The sequence below is a fragment of the Morone saxatilis genome, unplaced genomic scaffold, assembly GCF_004916995.1.
Source record: "Morone saxatilis isolate NCDOM2014 unplaced genomic scaffold, NCSU_SB_2.0 Contig8, whole genome shotgun sequence".
Lineage (NCBI taxonomy): Eukaryota > Metazoa > Chordata > Actinopteri > Moronidae > Morone > Morone saxatilis.
This window is the reverse complement of record NW_023340257.1, coordinates 15183379-15198559: the sequence shown is the minus strand read 5'-3', so window position 1 is coordinate 15198559 and position 15181 is coordinate 15183379. Positions and strand designations below refer to the sequence as shown.

At 41.0% G+C, this 15181-nt stretch overlaps 2 protein-coding genes across 2 annotated transcripts in view; one reads left to right on the top strand and one right to left on the bottom strand.

Moving 5' to 3' along the window:
• med29 (mediator complex subunit 29) overlaps positions 1 to 1251 on the bottom strand; it is a 2298-nt gene extending 1047 nt beyond the window's left edge. The window contains exons 1-3 of the mRNA XM_035679388.1: positions 1040 to 1251; positions 841 to 899; positions 643 to 727 (exon numbers count right to left, since the gene is read on the bottom strand). Coding sequence (XP_035535281.1) covers positions 643 to 727; positions 841 to 899; positions 1040 to 1207 — 312 coding nt within the window. The 5' untranslated portion in view covers positions 1208 to 1251. The remainder of the gene's footprint in view (positions 1 to 642; positions 728 to 840; positions 900 to 1039) is intronic.
• Positions 1252 to 2160: 909 nt separating this feature from the next.
• ppp2r1bb (protein phosphatase 2, regulatory subunit A, beta b) lies at positions 2161 to 14759 on the top strand. Its single transcript, XM_035679763.1, has 15 exons — positions 2161 to 2316; positions 2986 to 3076; positions 3190 to 3290; positions 3792 to 4024; positions 4135 to 4282; positions 4392 to 4547; positions 5903 to 6017; positions 7048 to 7118; positions 8677 to 8811; positions 10202 to 10375; positions 10549 to 10609; positions 12324 to 12478; positions 12606 to 12748; positions 12845 to 12936; positions 13065 to 14759. Exons 1-15 carry the CDS (start codon positions 2239 to 2241, stop codon positions 13079 to 13081), a joined length of 1770 nt encoding a protein of 589 aa, XP_035535656.1. The 5' UTR covers positions 2161 to 2238; the 3' UTR covers positions 13082 to 14759.
• Positions 14760 to 15181: the final 422 nt, after the last annotated feature.

The following is a 15181-nucleotide window of genomic DNA, read 5'->3' as shown; positions in this document are numbered from 1 at the left end:
CCCCTCCTCAGTATTAGGAGCAGGGACCGACTGGTCGAGGGCACTGACTGGAGAATTATACTAGCGTACATGGTTTCTGATAGTGGGAGAAACTGGAGAACCCAGAGTAAACACACACAAACACAGGGAGAACGTGCAAACTCCACACAAAAAGGCCCTGCCCCCCGCCAGGAATCAATCCAAGTGCTGCCTGTGGCTAATGTTATTTTCATAATGATCCATACTGCCTGAAGTCTAGCAGCAGAGGTTAAGTGACAATGTGCAAATACTACTGCCGCATTTGTGGGTGAACTAAAAAAAACACAGGCCGCTACAAAAATAGGTTTAGGCATAAACTAAGAGTATATGCCACACACACACCACTGCAGTTTGCACATTACTGCATTTATCAAAATGCTGTTATAGCAATGCTTCATTCAAAAGCTTTTCTTTGAAGGGTTGAACTTTAATTTCATATTTACAAAAACAGATAATTCAAATATTAAAACAGTTGAAATAAGACAAAAATAAATCTAGAAGTAAAATATGATATCACATGTGATAACCAATGAACGCCTGTATCCAATAAAAGAACATATCAGTTCTCCATAACAATATATTGTTTTTATTTATTGGTGTGTGTGTGTTGTGTTAAAGACTTACCAAACACAGCTCCAGCTGATCGCAGAGAGCATAAAATTCTTCTAGGCTTTTGTCAAAGCGCTGCACAGAGGTGTCGCTGCTTTTGCTAAACCAGAAGAAATAAAAAGCAGATCAAAATCTGACACCTGGCTGACAGAAACATCTTTGTTCAGCACCATTGTTGTAACGTTTCCCACCCAAACAGGCAACTCAACTTACATGCCGTTGTCAATTGTGGTGTTATGGGCCAAATTCAGGGATGCAATCTTCATTAAGTTCTGAAAATGCAAAAATAAAGCGATACGTTTAAAGCACATAGCTACAAACATTTAGTCCATGTGTGAAAGTACAGTAATTCGACTGTGAACTTTGCTATTGTCACCAGATGTTTCGGGTGTTTTCGATGCGCCACAATCACCTGCAGACTCTCCTTCAGCTGTGGAATAAGCATTTTAAACCTATGAACTGGATCAAAGTCTTGCTGTTGGCTCAGTTGTTGTTGTTGTTGTTGTTGTTGTAGTGAAGCAGACTGCTGTAATCCGGGCTGAGACATCGGCCCACCGGGCTGCTGCTGTTGAGACGCCATCTTGGCCGGCTACGACGCACAAGCCGGAAGAAGTGTGAAACATCCGGTTTGTCGTTTTTCAAAATAAAAAAACGTTTCTTCAACCACATAGCTTTCAAACTTCAAATCTAAACACTCACCGCCCTCTGTCTGTGGCGCTATTACAGCACTGCCCACCCCGCCAATACCTCTTTCTTTGTACAACTCATTTGCATTTATATTGTACATATACATACATGTTTCATTTGTAAACACAATATAGTTTTTTTTCTTCAGTTTCCCTTCCTTTCCTTCACACTAGTTTATATTATAATTCTATTGTATTTTTATTTATTTGTCTTAGTCATACATTTCTCTGTGTATAGCATGTAGCCTCTAATAATAGCTCCCAGCTGTTAAAGCTGTTGTTGTTGTTGTGTCCAATCGATGATATAGTCTACTCTGTACACTGTAAAGGGCAATATATTTCAATTTTATTAGTTGGAAAACTTGTAGTGATCTAAGCTAGACATTAAGAAGACATTTTAGTCAGATGGAATTTTACAATTCTCTATATCCTTTAATATCTCTGAGTACTACTACTACCACTGCTACTACTATAATAATAATAATAATAATCATAAAAAACAATGTTGTTTTTCTGTATATTGCTATGAAACAATTGGGATCACACTGTTATATAACTGTAGTTTAAGTTATTGAATATTTTTTTTATTTACTTTATATGTTCATTACACTATTGACATTTGGTGTAAATATTGTGATGGTAAAATACGAATAAACTAAATCTTAATAAGCTTAATTCAGGACATTGGCTGCTAATAGACAATTAATTACTTTAACATCTTTAATCAGTGAGGAAATTTATTTATTAGACAGTGTCGAAGTTGTTGTACTATTGGCCGTTCAATGAGAGTTGTTGCTTGTCGGTTTTCTCGGCGGGCTCTTGAAGGCAGCAGCGGAGGAGGGAGGGCCCTGCAGCCGCTCTTCTCTGGCAGAAACCCCGTAGTGCAGCACAACAGCGCCATTCGGTAACTGCAATATTATCCAAAATGGCAGGAGCTGATGGAGACGACTCTCTCTACCCTATCGCCGTCCTCATTGACGAGCTGCGAAACGAGGATGTTCAGGTACAAACTCCTGCCTTCGACTTAAACTCGTGGTTTACGTTGTGAAGTGCAGTGAAGCCGTTTCGTCGTGTTTTTCCTCACCCGTGTATCTGATTACCAAGCTAACTGGAACAAATGCTAAGCTAACGTTCCCAGTCAAGGCCTATCGGGAATTTTCTGCCGGGCGCACCCTGACTTGGCACTTGATCGGGTTTGCTGTCACGATTTACGCCGTTTATTGTTAACCCAGAGCCACTGTTGGTGTCATTTTAGCTCGGTATATCAACTCAAAACGTAAAGGTAATCTGAGTAATTGGGTAAGGCCGACCAGGTCATCGCTTCAGCTACCAGCGCTAACATCGCATCGTTTGTATCCGAGGCGTTCAAGGCCGCAGCGGGCACAGCTAACTGTTGTTAGACTTGTTTCGTGTGTTGTGTCAATTATTGAACAGCTAACGTTTAAATTCAGCTGGCTTAGCGTTAGTGCATCGCCCAAATGAAACGCTGATTAACGTTAGCTAGCGTTAGTGCGAAGACGCGGACCGTAAGCCAAGAAAGTGATATAAATACTTGTATAATACAGTCTACTTATAGCGTGGGTCAGCGTTACTCGTTGACGCTGGTTATAAAATGTGTAAACACTTTTTTTTGTGTTTTGTCTGACTTAATTTATGTCCATTTTGTGTGCAGTTACGGCTGAACAGCATCAAGAAGCTGTCCACTATTGCTCTGGCCCTCGGTGTTGAGAGGACTCGCACTGAGCTGCTTCCTTTCCTCACAGGTAATAAAAGTCAACCACCTTTGTTGTTAAAATCACCTGATGTCTGATACAGCAGTTGTGACATCAGTGTTGCAAAATATGGTGTAAGTGTTTCACTTTCTGTCGTCCCTTAGACACCATCTACGATGAAGATGAGGTGCTCTTGGCCTTGGCTGAGCAGCTTGGCAATTTCACCATGTTGGTGGGAGGGCCGGAGTTTGTCCACTGTCTCTTGGTAAGTCACTGGAGAGTTGATTTAAATATGTGCGTCCCCTGTTTATTAAGTAGAGACAGAAAGCCCTAAAAGTCATTCAAGTCCATGTTGTCAACACAGTTTACTGCCATGTCCGTTGTAAGTGATGCACACGTTACATAATGCAAAGATACAGATATTGTTTTTAAGAGTTATTGGCTGAGGCTTAACCTGTGAGGCAGGCTGCGACCACTTAGACAGTAAAATAGCCACAAGGCTGCATTGTTTTGACATTTCTGAAATTACTTGACTCCCTAGCTGAGTGGAAACCCTTGTCTGGCTGTATTGTGTGTGTGTATAGACATTACTCATGGTATTACAACAATAGCAAGGAAGTGTGTACATTTATTGACATTGTCCTCTACCTGTATACACATTTGAAGTATTTAAAAACTACCTACACATCCCAGTGTTTTGTAGGGGTAGAAGGGGTGAAAGGGTTGACTATACTCCTATTTAACCTTGTTCCTTCTTGATACACAGCCTCCCCTGGAGAGCCTTGCTACAGTTGAGGAGACAGTAGTCAGGGATAAAGCTGTGGAGTCCCTGCGGAAGATCTCTCAGGAGCACTCTCCAGTTGATCTGGAGGTCCATTTTGAGCCTTTGGTCAAGCGGCTGGCCAGCGGTGACTGGTTCACTTCTCGCACGTCTGCCTGCGGCCTCTTTAGTGTTTGTTATCCCCGTGTTTCCAGCACTGTCAAGGCTGAGATCCGCCAGTAAGTTACTTCTTAACAAAGTGAAACCCTTTTTAAAGTGCTCTAAATCCTTGTTTTTGTTGGGTTCTGCAGTCAATATTGTGTCTTTAAAATAAAATGTTTGTTTCTAGGCATTTCCGCACCTTGTGCTCAGATGACACTCCTATGGTGCGTCGTGCTGCAGCATCTAAACTGGGGGAGTTTGCCAAAGTCTTGGAGCTGGATTATGTAAAAAGTGACATAATTTCCCTCTTCACTGCTCTGGCTTCTGATGAGCAGGTATGAGCACTTCTCTTCTTCTTAATCTAAACTGTTGTTGCACTCTGTGTTTTGCATTTTTGTTAAACCCAGGGATGGCCTAACTGATCCCTTTCCCTTTTTCCATCAGGACTCAGTGCGGCTGCTTGCAGTGGAGGCCTGTGTCAGCATTGCCACTCTGCTGCCCCAGGAGGACCTGGAGACACTGGTGATGCCAACCCTGCGCCAGGCTGCAGAAGACAAATCCTGGAGGGTCCGCTATATGGTGGCTGACAAGTTCTCTGAGGTAAGCAGCCCACTTCTTTTTCTAATGCATAATGTTATGTTAAAGTCTCTGCTGACGTATTCTTGAATCAGTGCCTATATTAGAGAGCAATGAAATGTTTTGTAGCACTGAAGTATTGTCCCATTGTGACTCTTAGATAATGTTGAAGCCTGAGTCAGGCTGCAGCAAGTACTTCCAGAGTGCTGGTGCTTCGACCTTTGCAAATGTCACAGTTTTAGTTCTTTTGTTATTTTAAATTTGTTTTCGTAGATCAAGAAGGACAGAGGACATGCAGAAGAAAACTGACATGAAATGTTATTTAGTACAAATTGTATGTAATGTAATTCGGTGGTTTAGCAGTCATGTGTGTGAAATTACACTTGTAGGCATCTTATAAATCAGATGTGCATGTCATACAATACTCTTCTGTATACAAAGGTTTTTCACACTGGAGCTATGTCCACTGGCCTCTGACTGCATGTGCTGGCTTGGCACACTGTAATAACTCAACAGCCCCTTGTGAATCTTGAATGTGTTGGTGATTAGCTCCATAGCAAACATTCAACATGTAAGGCAGTTTTAATTTGTTGAAAGCTGTAATTTCCCCCAATTCGACAGTTGGGTGCACTGATTCTCATTCCTTTTATAATTGTGTGCCGTGCTCGGCAAATCATTTCCCAGGCCCATCTCTGAACTGGGTCTAATGATATGATGGGATTTCACCACTAATCATTAAGGCTGTTTTTTTTTTGTTTTTTTTTTTTAAGAAATGTGAAGTTCATGCATAGGCATTATGTCTACCAACTTAATGTTGATGTGTGTGATGGCTAAAATATCTATTTGACTACATAAGTAAAGGTTCATATGGGCACCTTTTTAAAATCTCAGCATTTAGTTTTTAGCATTAAGAGTACTCACTATAGTTCCAGCCTGTTATATTAGCACCAAAAATAACAGTTTGCAAAAATAACACTGCAAGATCTTTATATGACACAGTAACCCACTTAATGTCGGAGTATCCATAACTGGGTTTCTCTTACTCACAATGCTTAAGCAGGCTGTTATGTTTGTGAGGTCATATGTGGGTTAATGGCAGACATTTCTGTGCATGCTTACTGGTAGAGACACATTCTCAAACTTAATGACATTAATTTGATCTTTACATGAACTGAAATCTAACATTGTAGTTGAACTGGTGGGCTAAAAAATGACTTTAGACACTACTGTAGTCATCATAGTTATGTCACCTGTTTATATATCTTTTATTACCCCTTTTATTTTTTATCATGCACTACAATCCATACTGTCTTTTTCTATTGACATTTTCCCAACATGTTTATTTGTATATTAACAAATGGATTTCTCTCTGAATGTAGCTCCAGAAAGCGGTGGGGCCAGAGATCACCAAAAACGATCTGGTCCCGGCCTTCCAGAATCTTCTGAAGGACTGTGAAGCTGAGGTCCGCGCTGCTGCAGCCAACAAAGTCAAAGGTGATAAAATAATAACTGATTTAAACCCTTAATTCCCGAGGGAGACATGAGTTGCATGGGTTAAATTTAGGGCTGCAACGATTCCTCGAGTAACTCCATTACAAAATATAATCGAGGAATTTCCTCTGCCTCGAAGCCTCGTTTAATTAAACTTAAAGCTCACGTTTTGCACGGATTCTTTTTAGTGTGACACAACGTGCTTACGTCACAGGCTATGCGTCCCCTTCAGTGGTGGGTAGTACGGCGCTTAAGATTACGGTGTATTTATTTCGTAACGGAGTAATCTAATTACTTTTCCATCGTTCATACGCCGTTACTGAGAATGTAAGTGCCGTTACTACAGTTTTGTGAAATGAGCGGTGTCGGCTTCGCGGGACCGAAAACAGCGAAATGAGCAAACACAGCAAAGCGAAAGTAATAAGAGAAGAGACAGAAGTGTTGAAGGTGTGGGTTATTTAAAATTAAAAAATGAAGGACAACGGGCGCCGGTTAGTCTCAGTCCGGTAGAGCTGGCGACCCAGTTACGGAGTTGTTGCAGCGGCTGGGTTCGAATCCGACCTGTGCCCTTTTCTGGTGTCATCCCCTCCCTCCACCCACCTTTCCTGTCATCTTCAGCTGTCCTAATCCAATAAATCCATGAAAAGGCCCAAAAAAAAGAATTAAGACAACATCGTGGTTTCGAAACATTGCAAGATGGAGGCTGGGTACGATAGTTGAAGTAATTTTATTTGTTTTTATTGGAATTTTGACGAAACTGTTTACTACTTTGCATAATATGTATAATAAATAAATGTCAGTTTTTTCTAAAAGAAACAAATAGTGTTGTTATTATTAAGTGATCTTTCTATCTGTAATTATAATTGGGCTTTAATAAGAAAGTATCGTTTACCAATAACTCATTAATCGATGGAATATTCGATAGAATACTCCGATTACCAAAATATTCGATAGCCCTAGTTAAATTGAACGTCCTTAAACTTCTTGTCTGTCCCATATTTGATTGACAGTGTGCTTTTCTTCTTCTCTTTAGAATTCTGTGAGAACCTCCCAGAGGACAGTCGTGAGCAAATCATCATGACTCACATTCTGCCCTGCGTCAAGGTAAAAAATAAACCTTTCTGTCTGCCACGTCGTGATATTTCTCAGGTGCTTCACTTCACAATTGAACAAAAAAACACTTTGATTTGCTATGAGTTATTAAGCACGGAGAAGGACTAGGGTTATCTTTTTATAGTCTTCCCTAAAGCGTTTATGCAGACATGTGGTGTTGTGACGTTCTCTTCAATGGAAACTGTTGTTTTTACAACTTGGTCTTATTTTTAATCTATTTTGATAATATTTTATTTACAGATATCAGCAACTACGGTTTGTAATGTGGTAAAACACTTGTATAAATACATAACTAAACTATGTCTGTTATACAATGGATAAAAACCAGTATGCTCATAATAACTACAGTTGGTTAAAGTTTAAGCAGAAAGCTGCTCTGTTAAAATTGAGCTCACATTTACAGTTTAAATTTTTACATTAGCCTCTATTTTCTTTTGCAGCTGTGGTATAACTGTGGTTTTGTTTACAAGCTCCACATTGTTTGCCTGACCATTTTTTCCCAGATCTCAGCAGTTGAGTAAAAAATGTTAAACTGGCCCAAACTATGTCAATAAGAACCAAGTTGTAAACACAAACCCATTAACAAGATCCTTGGATCGCACAATAGATAAATTTTCGGGAATGTAAATGTTTCCACTGCTCTAAACTGACACAGCATTCAGATCCACACACACAAAAAGGAAAAAATGGTCTGACTACAAGAAGCAGCCAACTTTTAGATACCAAAAGATGCCTATTAAAGTAACCCCAACCTTCAGTGGCTCTAAGCTGATGTTTTGTGTTCTGGTTACAAAAGACAGGGTAAGACATTGCGTCCGTGGTGTTGGTCATATTTTGAACAGCAGGTGGCACTGTTGTTGTTTTTGTTCAACAATAAATTCAGCTGTAGTGTAACTGATTTTAAAAAAAAATCTTATATCATTCAGTAGATTTTAAGGTCACTAATGGTAGAGGCAGTACCATTAGTGTAAAACATATCAATCTATGGACAAAATGTGTCCAGATCTGACAAAGGTACAGATCATTGTCTCGAAAGATATTTGTTTATCCTGTCAACATATCAACAGTGGAACAAAGCTATAGAGGTAGCAACAAACGGACACACAACCTGACAAAGCTGTGAGAACTTTATATAAATAAAATTAAAGCTGTTGCTATAAAGTGTATGATTATTGCAAAATGGAAATTGATCAGGTTTAAACCTAGCCTGGTAAATATTGGTTGGTGCAGTTCTGTTTGATATAATCAGTGAACCTTAAAATGATAACAGGCAATTTCTGTGCCCTTGGTTAATTTTATGCCATTTCTGTTTCTGTCAACAGCGTTTGTGAAGTTATTCCACCTACAGTAGTTAACGACAATGAATGCCTTTTGCCTGCACTAGAATTAAGTCCATTTTGCTGTGTATTTACAGAAAGGCAGGCTATAATCGACTTGTGCGTAGTGTGTTGTGACTATGACCCATAGCAGTAGTCTTGATGTTTATTTACGTACTCTGTGTCTTAACTGTTTGTTTGTGCTGATCTCTCATCTCTCTCTCTGTCTCCAGGAACTTGTTTCGGACACCAACCAGCATGTGAAGTCAGCCCTGGCCTCAGTCATTATGGGCCTTTCAACCATCCTGGGCAAGGACAACACAATAGAGCACTTGCTGCCTCTCTTCCTGGCTCAGCTCAAGGACGAGGTAAAGGAAATACAGACTTGTAATCGTAGGCCCCAATTTCTCTCTTAGAGTTTACACAGCTGGCTTTGAAAGTCCTCAAGGCAGTGCTTAGTTCGGTAACATTCACAGCAAAAGCTTCCTGTGAAGTGTCTGAGATCGACCAACTTCTTTGGCCTTTAGCGATCAGCATGTCTGAGAAGGGGTAAAGCCACTTAGCTGCAGCCACTAGATACACCTGGCTGGGTAGGAGGATGATTCATACAGTTGGCAGCCAGACTGAGACCTTACAATTAGAAGACTGAATTGCTGTGTCTAGAGAAGAATAATGAAAAGATGGACGCAGTGCAACTAAAGTTATTGCTTGATGCATTTTGATTGTATGTACAGTAGTAAATGTAGGTATTTACTGGTTAAAGTAGGTTGAGTACAGCTGCGCTCCCAGCAGCACATGTTGCACAGAGGATTTCTTTGCAGTGTCTTTGGACATCTTTCATCAGTCTTTCTGCATTTGAACGTGTTATTTTAGTGACTTTCAGTATTAGAAATGATTTGTTTCTGGAGCTGTTAACAGTAACATGGTACAGAGTGTGTGTTGGGTCTGCATAACCAAAAAAGCTGGGCTGGGTTTTAGCTGATGAATGTCCTCACACATTGTTCTTCTGATTGCTCATCAAACCATAGCCCAGTCACATATTGTCCAACGGACACATTTCCATGACATTCTTTTGTCTATTGAGATCAGACATGAGTTTGGCAGAGTAGATGCAAAGGTATATAAATGTTTTGGACGGCTTGAGGCTGTCTGTTCTTCCATTGCTTTCCTCAGTCCTATTTAAAGATGGCCCAATTTCCTCAGCACAAACAGAAGACCAAGAGTGTCTAATTAGATTACAGTCCAAACTGACAGCTTTGACTTGCAGATTTCAATAATTCAAGGTGCATCTATCTGAGGACAGTTTTTAAAAGGGAGCAAGATGAATGTTCGGCAGACATGAAATTCATTCAATAGCTGAATGCCGCCACTCTGCTCCCACGTAATTGACAATCGTGCCTGAGAGTGTCACAGTACAGGTGATACATGCAATATGTGGATGAAAAGGTCCGTTGAGCTTTTCCAGTTGTTAATCTCCTGTTGGAGTCAAACTTACAGCAGATCTCCATTTAAGGCTGTTGGATATAATCCTGGGTTACATTATTGCAGAAAAACCAACTTGGAAGTCTATCTTGTTTAGAGTGAGTAAAGTGGCTTGCCTTGACAAGAGCCAAGACATTTTCACTTTGGAGAGATTAATCTTCTGTAGTTGTTTGATATGAAGCCAGATGTTTGTTTTACTTATTTGAATAACTTGTTGTGATGAAGGCACGGAGCGATGAGTTTCACTTGTCCATCTTAATCCATTTTCTGTCACAGTGCCCCGAGGTGCGTCTCAACATCATCTCCAACCTAGACTGTGTGAACGAGGTGATTGGCATCCGTCAGCTCTCCCAGTCTCTGCTGCCAGCCATTGTGGAGCTGGCAGAGGATGCGAAGTGGAGGGTCCGCCTCGCCATCATAGAGTACATGCCCCTGTTGGCAGGACAGCTGGTGAGTTAGGACGTCTAGAAACACAGCTGAGGCCCATATAAAATATGTTTTAAAGCTCTTTCTAATTAGTAACATGCGTAGAAGCAGAGACATTAGAAATGTTCAGACAAACAGACTTTATCAGGTCTGACTGTAGACGGTGCTCTAATTACACTGCGTCCATGTTTTCCCAGGGAGTGGAATTCTTTGACGAGAAACTCAACACCCTCTGTATGGCCTGGCTTATTGACCACGGTAAGGCACTCTTATGGGTTTTCCATGTCAGATATTAACAGACTGAGCTCATCCAATTCATGTACTATGGCTTGGTGTGCCACAATAGTATGTCGTTTTTATGTAATTGGTTGCTTAAACAGAGATGCTTATGCAAGAAGCTTTTTTGGCAATGTTTTATTTTATTTAAATTTTTTCTATGAATACGGATTTAGTTCCAAATATGTTTTCTAGTGTCAGTTATGTTATTACAGCACCATAACCTCCCACAAATCCCTCTTTCCCACATTTTCCAGTTGTGATCATTTTGACTTGCTGGGGCCCTTGGTACTCTGCAGCAGCCACTGCCTATTTTATTCTTTTACTTGAATGATCCAGCTCCTTCTACATCTGCTCTATTTTCACTGCATGTGTCAAGGTTATTGGTTGGAAATACTGTTGTATTTGACTTTGGTTTTCCATATCTTAGAGCATCACTGCTCTTACGCACCTGAGCTTGGCCAGTTGGCAAACACTTCTCCTCTTAGCACTTTGATTCTGTAATATTACCAGAACAAAGAGCTTGTGGTCGAAGGGAATGGATTGATAAGCACAGAGCGTGTGAGTGTAAAAATTGGGGGGCTAACGCAGGGGAGAGATCTGTTGCTGTCTGCCATCAGTTACAGCCTGTTAAAAGGCAAAATAGGAGGCCCTCTGCTCTCTCTCATGTACAGTATACTAGAGCTGTGAGCAGGGGAACAGCAATGTGAACTACATGCTGTAGTACAATGGTTGTGACAAGAATGTCTGTCCCCAGTCTCACCATGGGACAGCTGCTCTGTTACACTGCTTTCTGTATGCATTACTTCACCAGGCCACAACTTGCACTTCATGCTATGTATTTATGCTGTAACTTAAAAACCCACTCGGGAGACAATCGCTCATATTCAAATGCTGGAAGAGTGAGAATGGTTTACCCATAGAGCTACACAATGCACCCTGCCACATCTCCTAACCTACAACACTGGCTTTTGCATACATCTTTCACTCAGTGTATAGTGTTCTCTTCACATTGAGTTTTCCAATTAGAGACACACGCTCACTATTGAGGACAAAGGGTCAGCTGGGTTACATCATTGGAATGCTGCTGGTGTGAGTTTCCATATATACGTACGTGTGTGTGTGTGTGTGTGTGTTTGGCTATGGCTGGGGCAGTGCCACCCTTACGTAAGCTCTTCAAAGAAAGACAGGACTACAGAAATCAGCCCAGAATCTTTCCCTCACTGATACAAAGAGATCTCTCTGTATCACTTTAACATTTCACATGACATACATATTCCATTATTTCTGGTGTTTTATCATACCGATGCATTTCTCACAGTGTATTTATAGCATACTGAGTAAATTCTATACAGACTTTGTAAGAAGTTATCATCATTAATATAGCATAGTACCACAGATTTTGCCTCAAGGGGCTTTACAATCTTTACAGCATACAACACACTCTTTGGTTTGGATGAGGGAAAAACTAGAAAGAGGAGGGGTCCCTCTCCCAGGATGGACAGACATGTATGTGTACAGAATAGACCAACATAGGTACATTACAATACAGACGATGGGGATGACATTATAGATGGTAAACAGGTATGAATAATATAATCTGAAAGACATTGACATCCATCACATGATCTCCTGCCGTGGAGGCGGGACAAGAGACAGCATTAACACACACCATGTTGTCACTGTACCTCTCCAGTGTATGCCATCCGTGAGGCTGCCACCTGTAACCTGATGAAGCTGGTGGAGAAGTTTGGAGCTGAGTGGGCTCAGAACACCATCGTGCCCAAAGTTCTGGGCATGGCCAACGACCCCAATTACCTCCATAGGATGACTACTCTATTCTGCATTAATGTGAGTCAGTGGCATCGTCTCCCATAGGCTCCTTTCCTTTGTTACTTTGATGGGGATTTGTTTGTGTTTGTAGTTGCCATAGTTCACTTCTGTCAGCCTTGTTGACCACCTGCTTTGTTTGTCTCAGGCTTTGTCAGAGGCTTGTGGCCAGGACATCACCACTAAGCAGATGCTACCAGTGGTCCTCAAGATGTCCAATGACCAGGTGGCCAACGTACGCTTCAATGTGGCCAAGTCCCTTCAGAAGATCGGCCCTGTCCTTGACAGCAAGTATGTTGTCTCTCCGCAGTGACACAAATGTGGGATTTAAATCAAGAACCAGCGTTGACAGTCTGTTTAATAATTCTCACTGTCTTTGTCCCAAAGTGCCCTTCAAACAGAAGTGAAGCCAGTGCTGGAGAAGCTGGCCACAGACACAGATATGGATGTCAAGTACTTTGCCCAGGAGGCCATCAGTGGTAAGCATTTCTCTCTTCTTCTGTCACTGAATACAAACTTTAAATGCCACAGATATATATATATATATTTAACCTGTTTGAAACTTTAATGTAGTAAAAACATCTTATTCTTTTGTTTTTTTACACAGTTCTGGCTCTAGCATAAAACCAACCCAACATGGCTAAACCAGACAACCACCCGAAACAACAACGCAAACACTTTTACAAGATATTTATTGATGTGCAGGAACAACTGGTTAATGTATAGAGAAAGCTGTTAACAATTGTTTTATCCTTTTTTCTTCTTATCCTTTTGTTTACTGTCCAATGGTAGACCATGTCCAGTCATAGCACAGACTTCTTCGTTAACCTTCCTCTTTGCTGTAAATGGGTGCTTTTAACAAAGGCAAAGTGATGAATTTGCATTAAGTGGTGCATGCTGACTAATGTGCTACTGTACTAGCTAGGCATCGCTAACCAGAACCCCTCTCACATTCCTCCCTTTTCCATCCATGGCCACTGTTGTACTTTAGCCACAGTCGTTGCAGCGTACCATGTCTATGTTCGCTACCAAGCACCGAGGGTCACGCTAGCTCTCTAACTTTGAGCAGCAGATGGTTCAACGAGCTGTTTATTTTGCAGAGCTTCCTCCCGAATCTGCCCTCTGATAGCTCTCTTTTCCCTGAGACACTGGTGTGGCTCTCCAGAGAAGTGATTGAAAGCTCTGTGCAGGTCTATAGTAGGCGGTCGTATTTTTTTTTATTTTTTTCCCACCAGACAAAACCTGCTGTGTCTCCTAAATGCTAAACGGGATTGTTCTGTACAAAGCTTTGACAAAGAAATAATGTGGTGTCCATTACTGCATGTAATCTGATGAACCTGCTCAGTGATTGCATGTACAAGTCAATCTCAAATAGTGTCCTTTCCCAACTCTATATACCAGACTCCCCTGCCCTTCTGCACTGTTCTCTGCAGCAACACACATTGTGTTGGTCTAATAAAGGAATTACCTCAGCCCGTCGTAACGGGGACCAGCTCGGTCGTAAAAGTGTTGCTCATAATTATCCCTCCTCCAAATCCTCGCTGACTTTGTTGATGTGCTTGGGTGGGAAGCTGTAGTCAGGTGTGATTTTCTGCAATATGTTCTCGGCATTGCTCTTAATCTTCGTGCCAATGACTTTGATAAGCAGTGGTGTTTTTCTTTTTAGTATGCGTGGGTAAACAGTTTTCACCTGTCCTGTTCCGTAAAGAGACACCGTTCTGTTCTGTAAGGGACACTTTATTCCTCGGACTTTAATGGGATGTTATAACTAAATTGACAACAGCTGCAAGGGCCGTGAGATAAAAAAAACAAAAACCCATGGCACTCCTTGTGTCCTAGAGCCACCCAGTTTTCTCAGAAATCCCTGCAAAGTCCTCCACTGTACATGAGATTTAAAAGCATACGGTCAGCAAACACGCGATTTGGCAACCTGTGGGTTCTTGCTTACAAACATCTACACGATGGAGAACGAGTGCATGCTTTCGAAGAAAGTGGGATGGGGGACGTGGAGCGTGTGTACGTTAGGCTGCAAAATGTTTTATTATGGGGTGGGAGCTGGGGTGGTTATGGGCGGGTTGAATAAATGTATCGTCTGTGTTGATAAAAGAAACTTTTGTCTTTCCCTGAACTACTCCCACTGTCCCCTTCTCCTCCCCTCTCATTTTGTTCTCTTGAATAAACCTTGATTGTTGATTGTCCTGTATCACGAAGACTGCTTTTTATTTTTATTTTGAATTCTCTTCATAATTGGGATGCTGTACTACTGTATCTTGATCTGAATAAAGTAACACAAAGGAACCAGTGTCGCCTCCTGTTACAACTAGTTTCTGCTCAAGTACATCAAGGCCTCTTGTCACTGTAATTGCCAATTTGCTACATGTTGAGAAGCAACAGGAAACGACTGTCAAAACAATCACTTTATTAGAATCTATAATGAATTACCAGCCGAGTATACAGTGCCTATAAACAGTATTCACAGAGTCAGATATTGAACAGAAAAACATTAAAAGTTAAAATACGTCACTACATATAGCTCTTAAGTTACAGTTAATAAGAAAGCTATGAAAATGTAAAGATAAAATTGTGTTTCCTTCATGTAAAGATAAAGATGTCCAGATGACTGGGCAACTTGCTACCAACCCAGAAACACAATTAGTACCTTTTTATAATCAATAAAATCACTCCCAAGTTAAACATTAAAATATAAATCATGCAAATGTTAGC

Bases quoted from the DNA above. Each gene is read 5' to 3' on its own strand.
- ppp2r1bb (XM_035679763.1), top strand. From the start codon at position 2,239: ATGGCAGGAGCTGATGGAGACGACTCTCTCTACCCTATCGCCGTCCTC. The intron at 3,077-3,189 runs GTAATAAAAGTC...GTCGTCCCTTAG, and splicing joins GCTGCTTCCTTTCCTCACAG to ACACCATCTACGATGAAGAT. The intron at 4,548-5,902 runs GTAAGCAGCCCA...CTCTGAATGTAG, and splicing joins TGGCTGACAAGTTCTCTGAG to CTCCAGAAAGCGGTGGGGCC.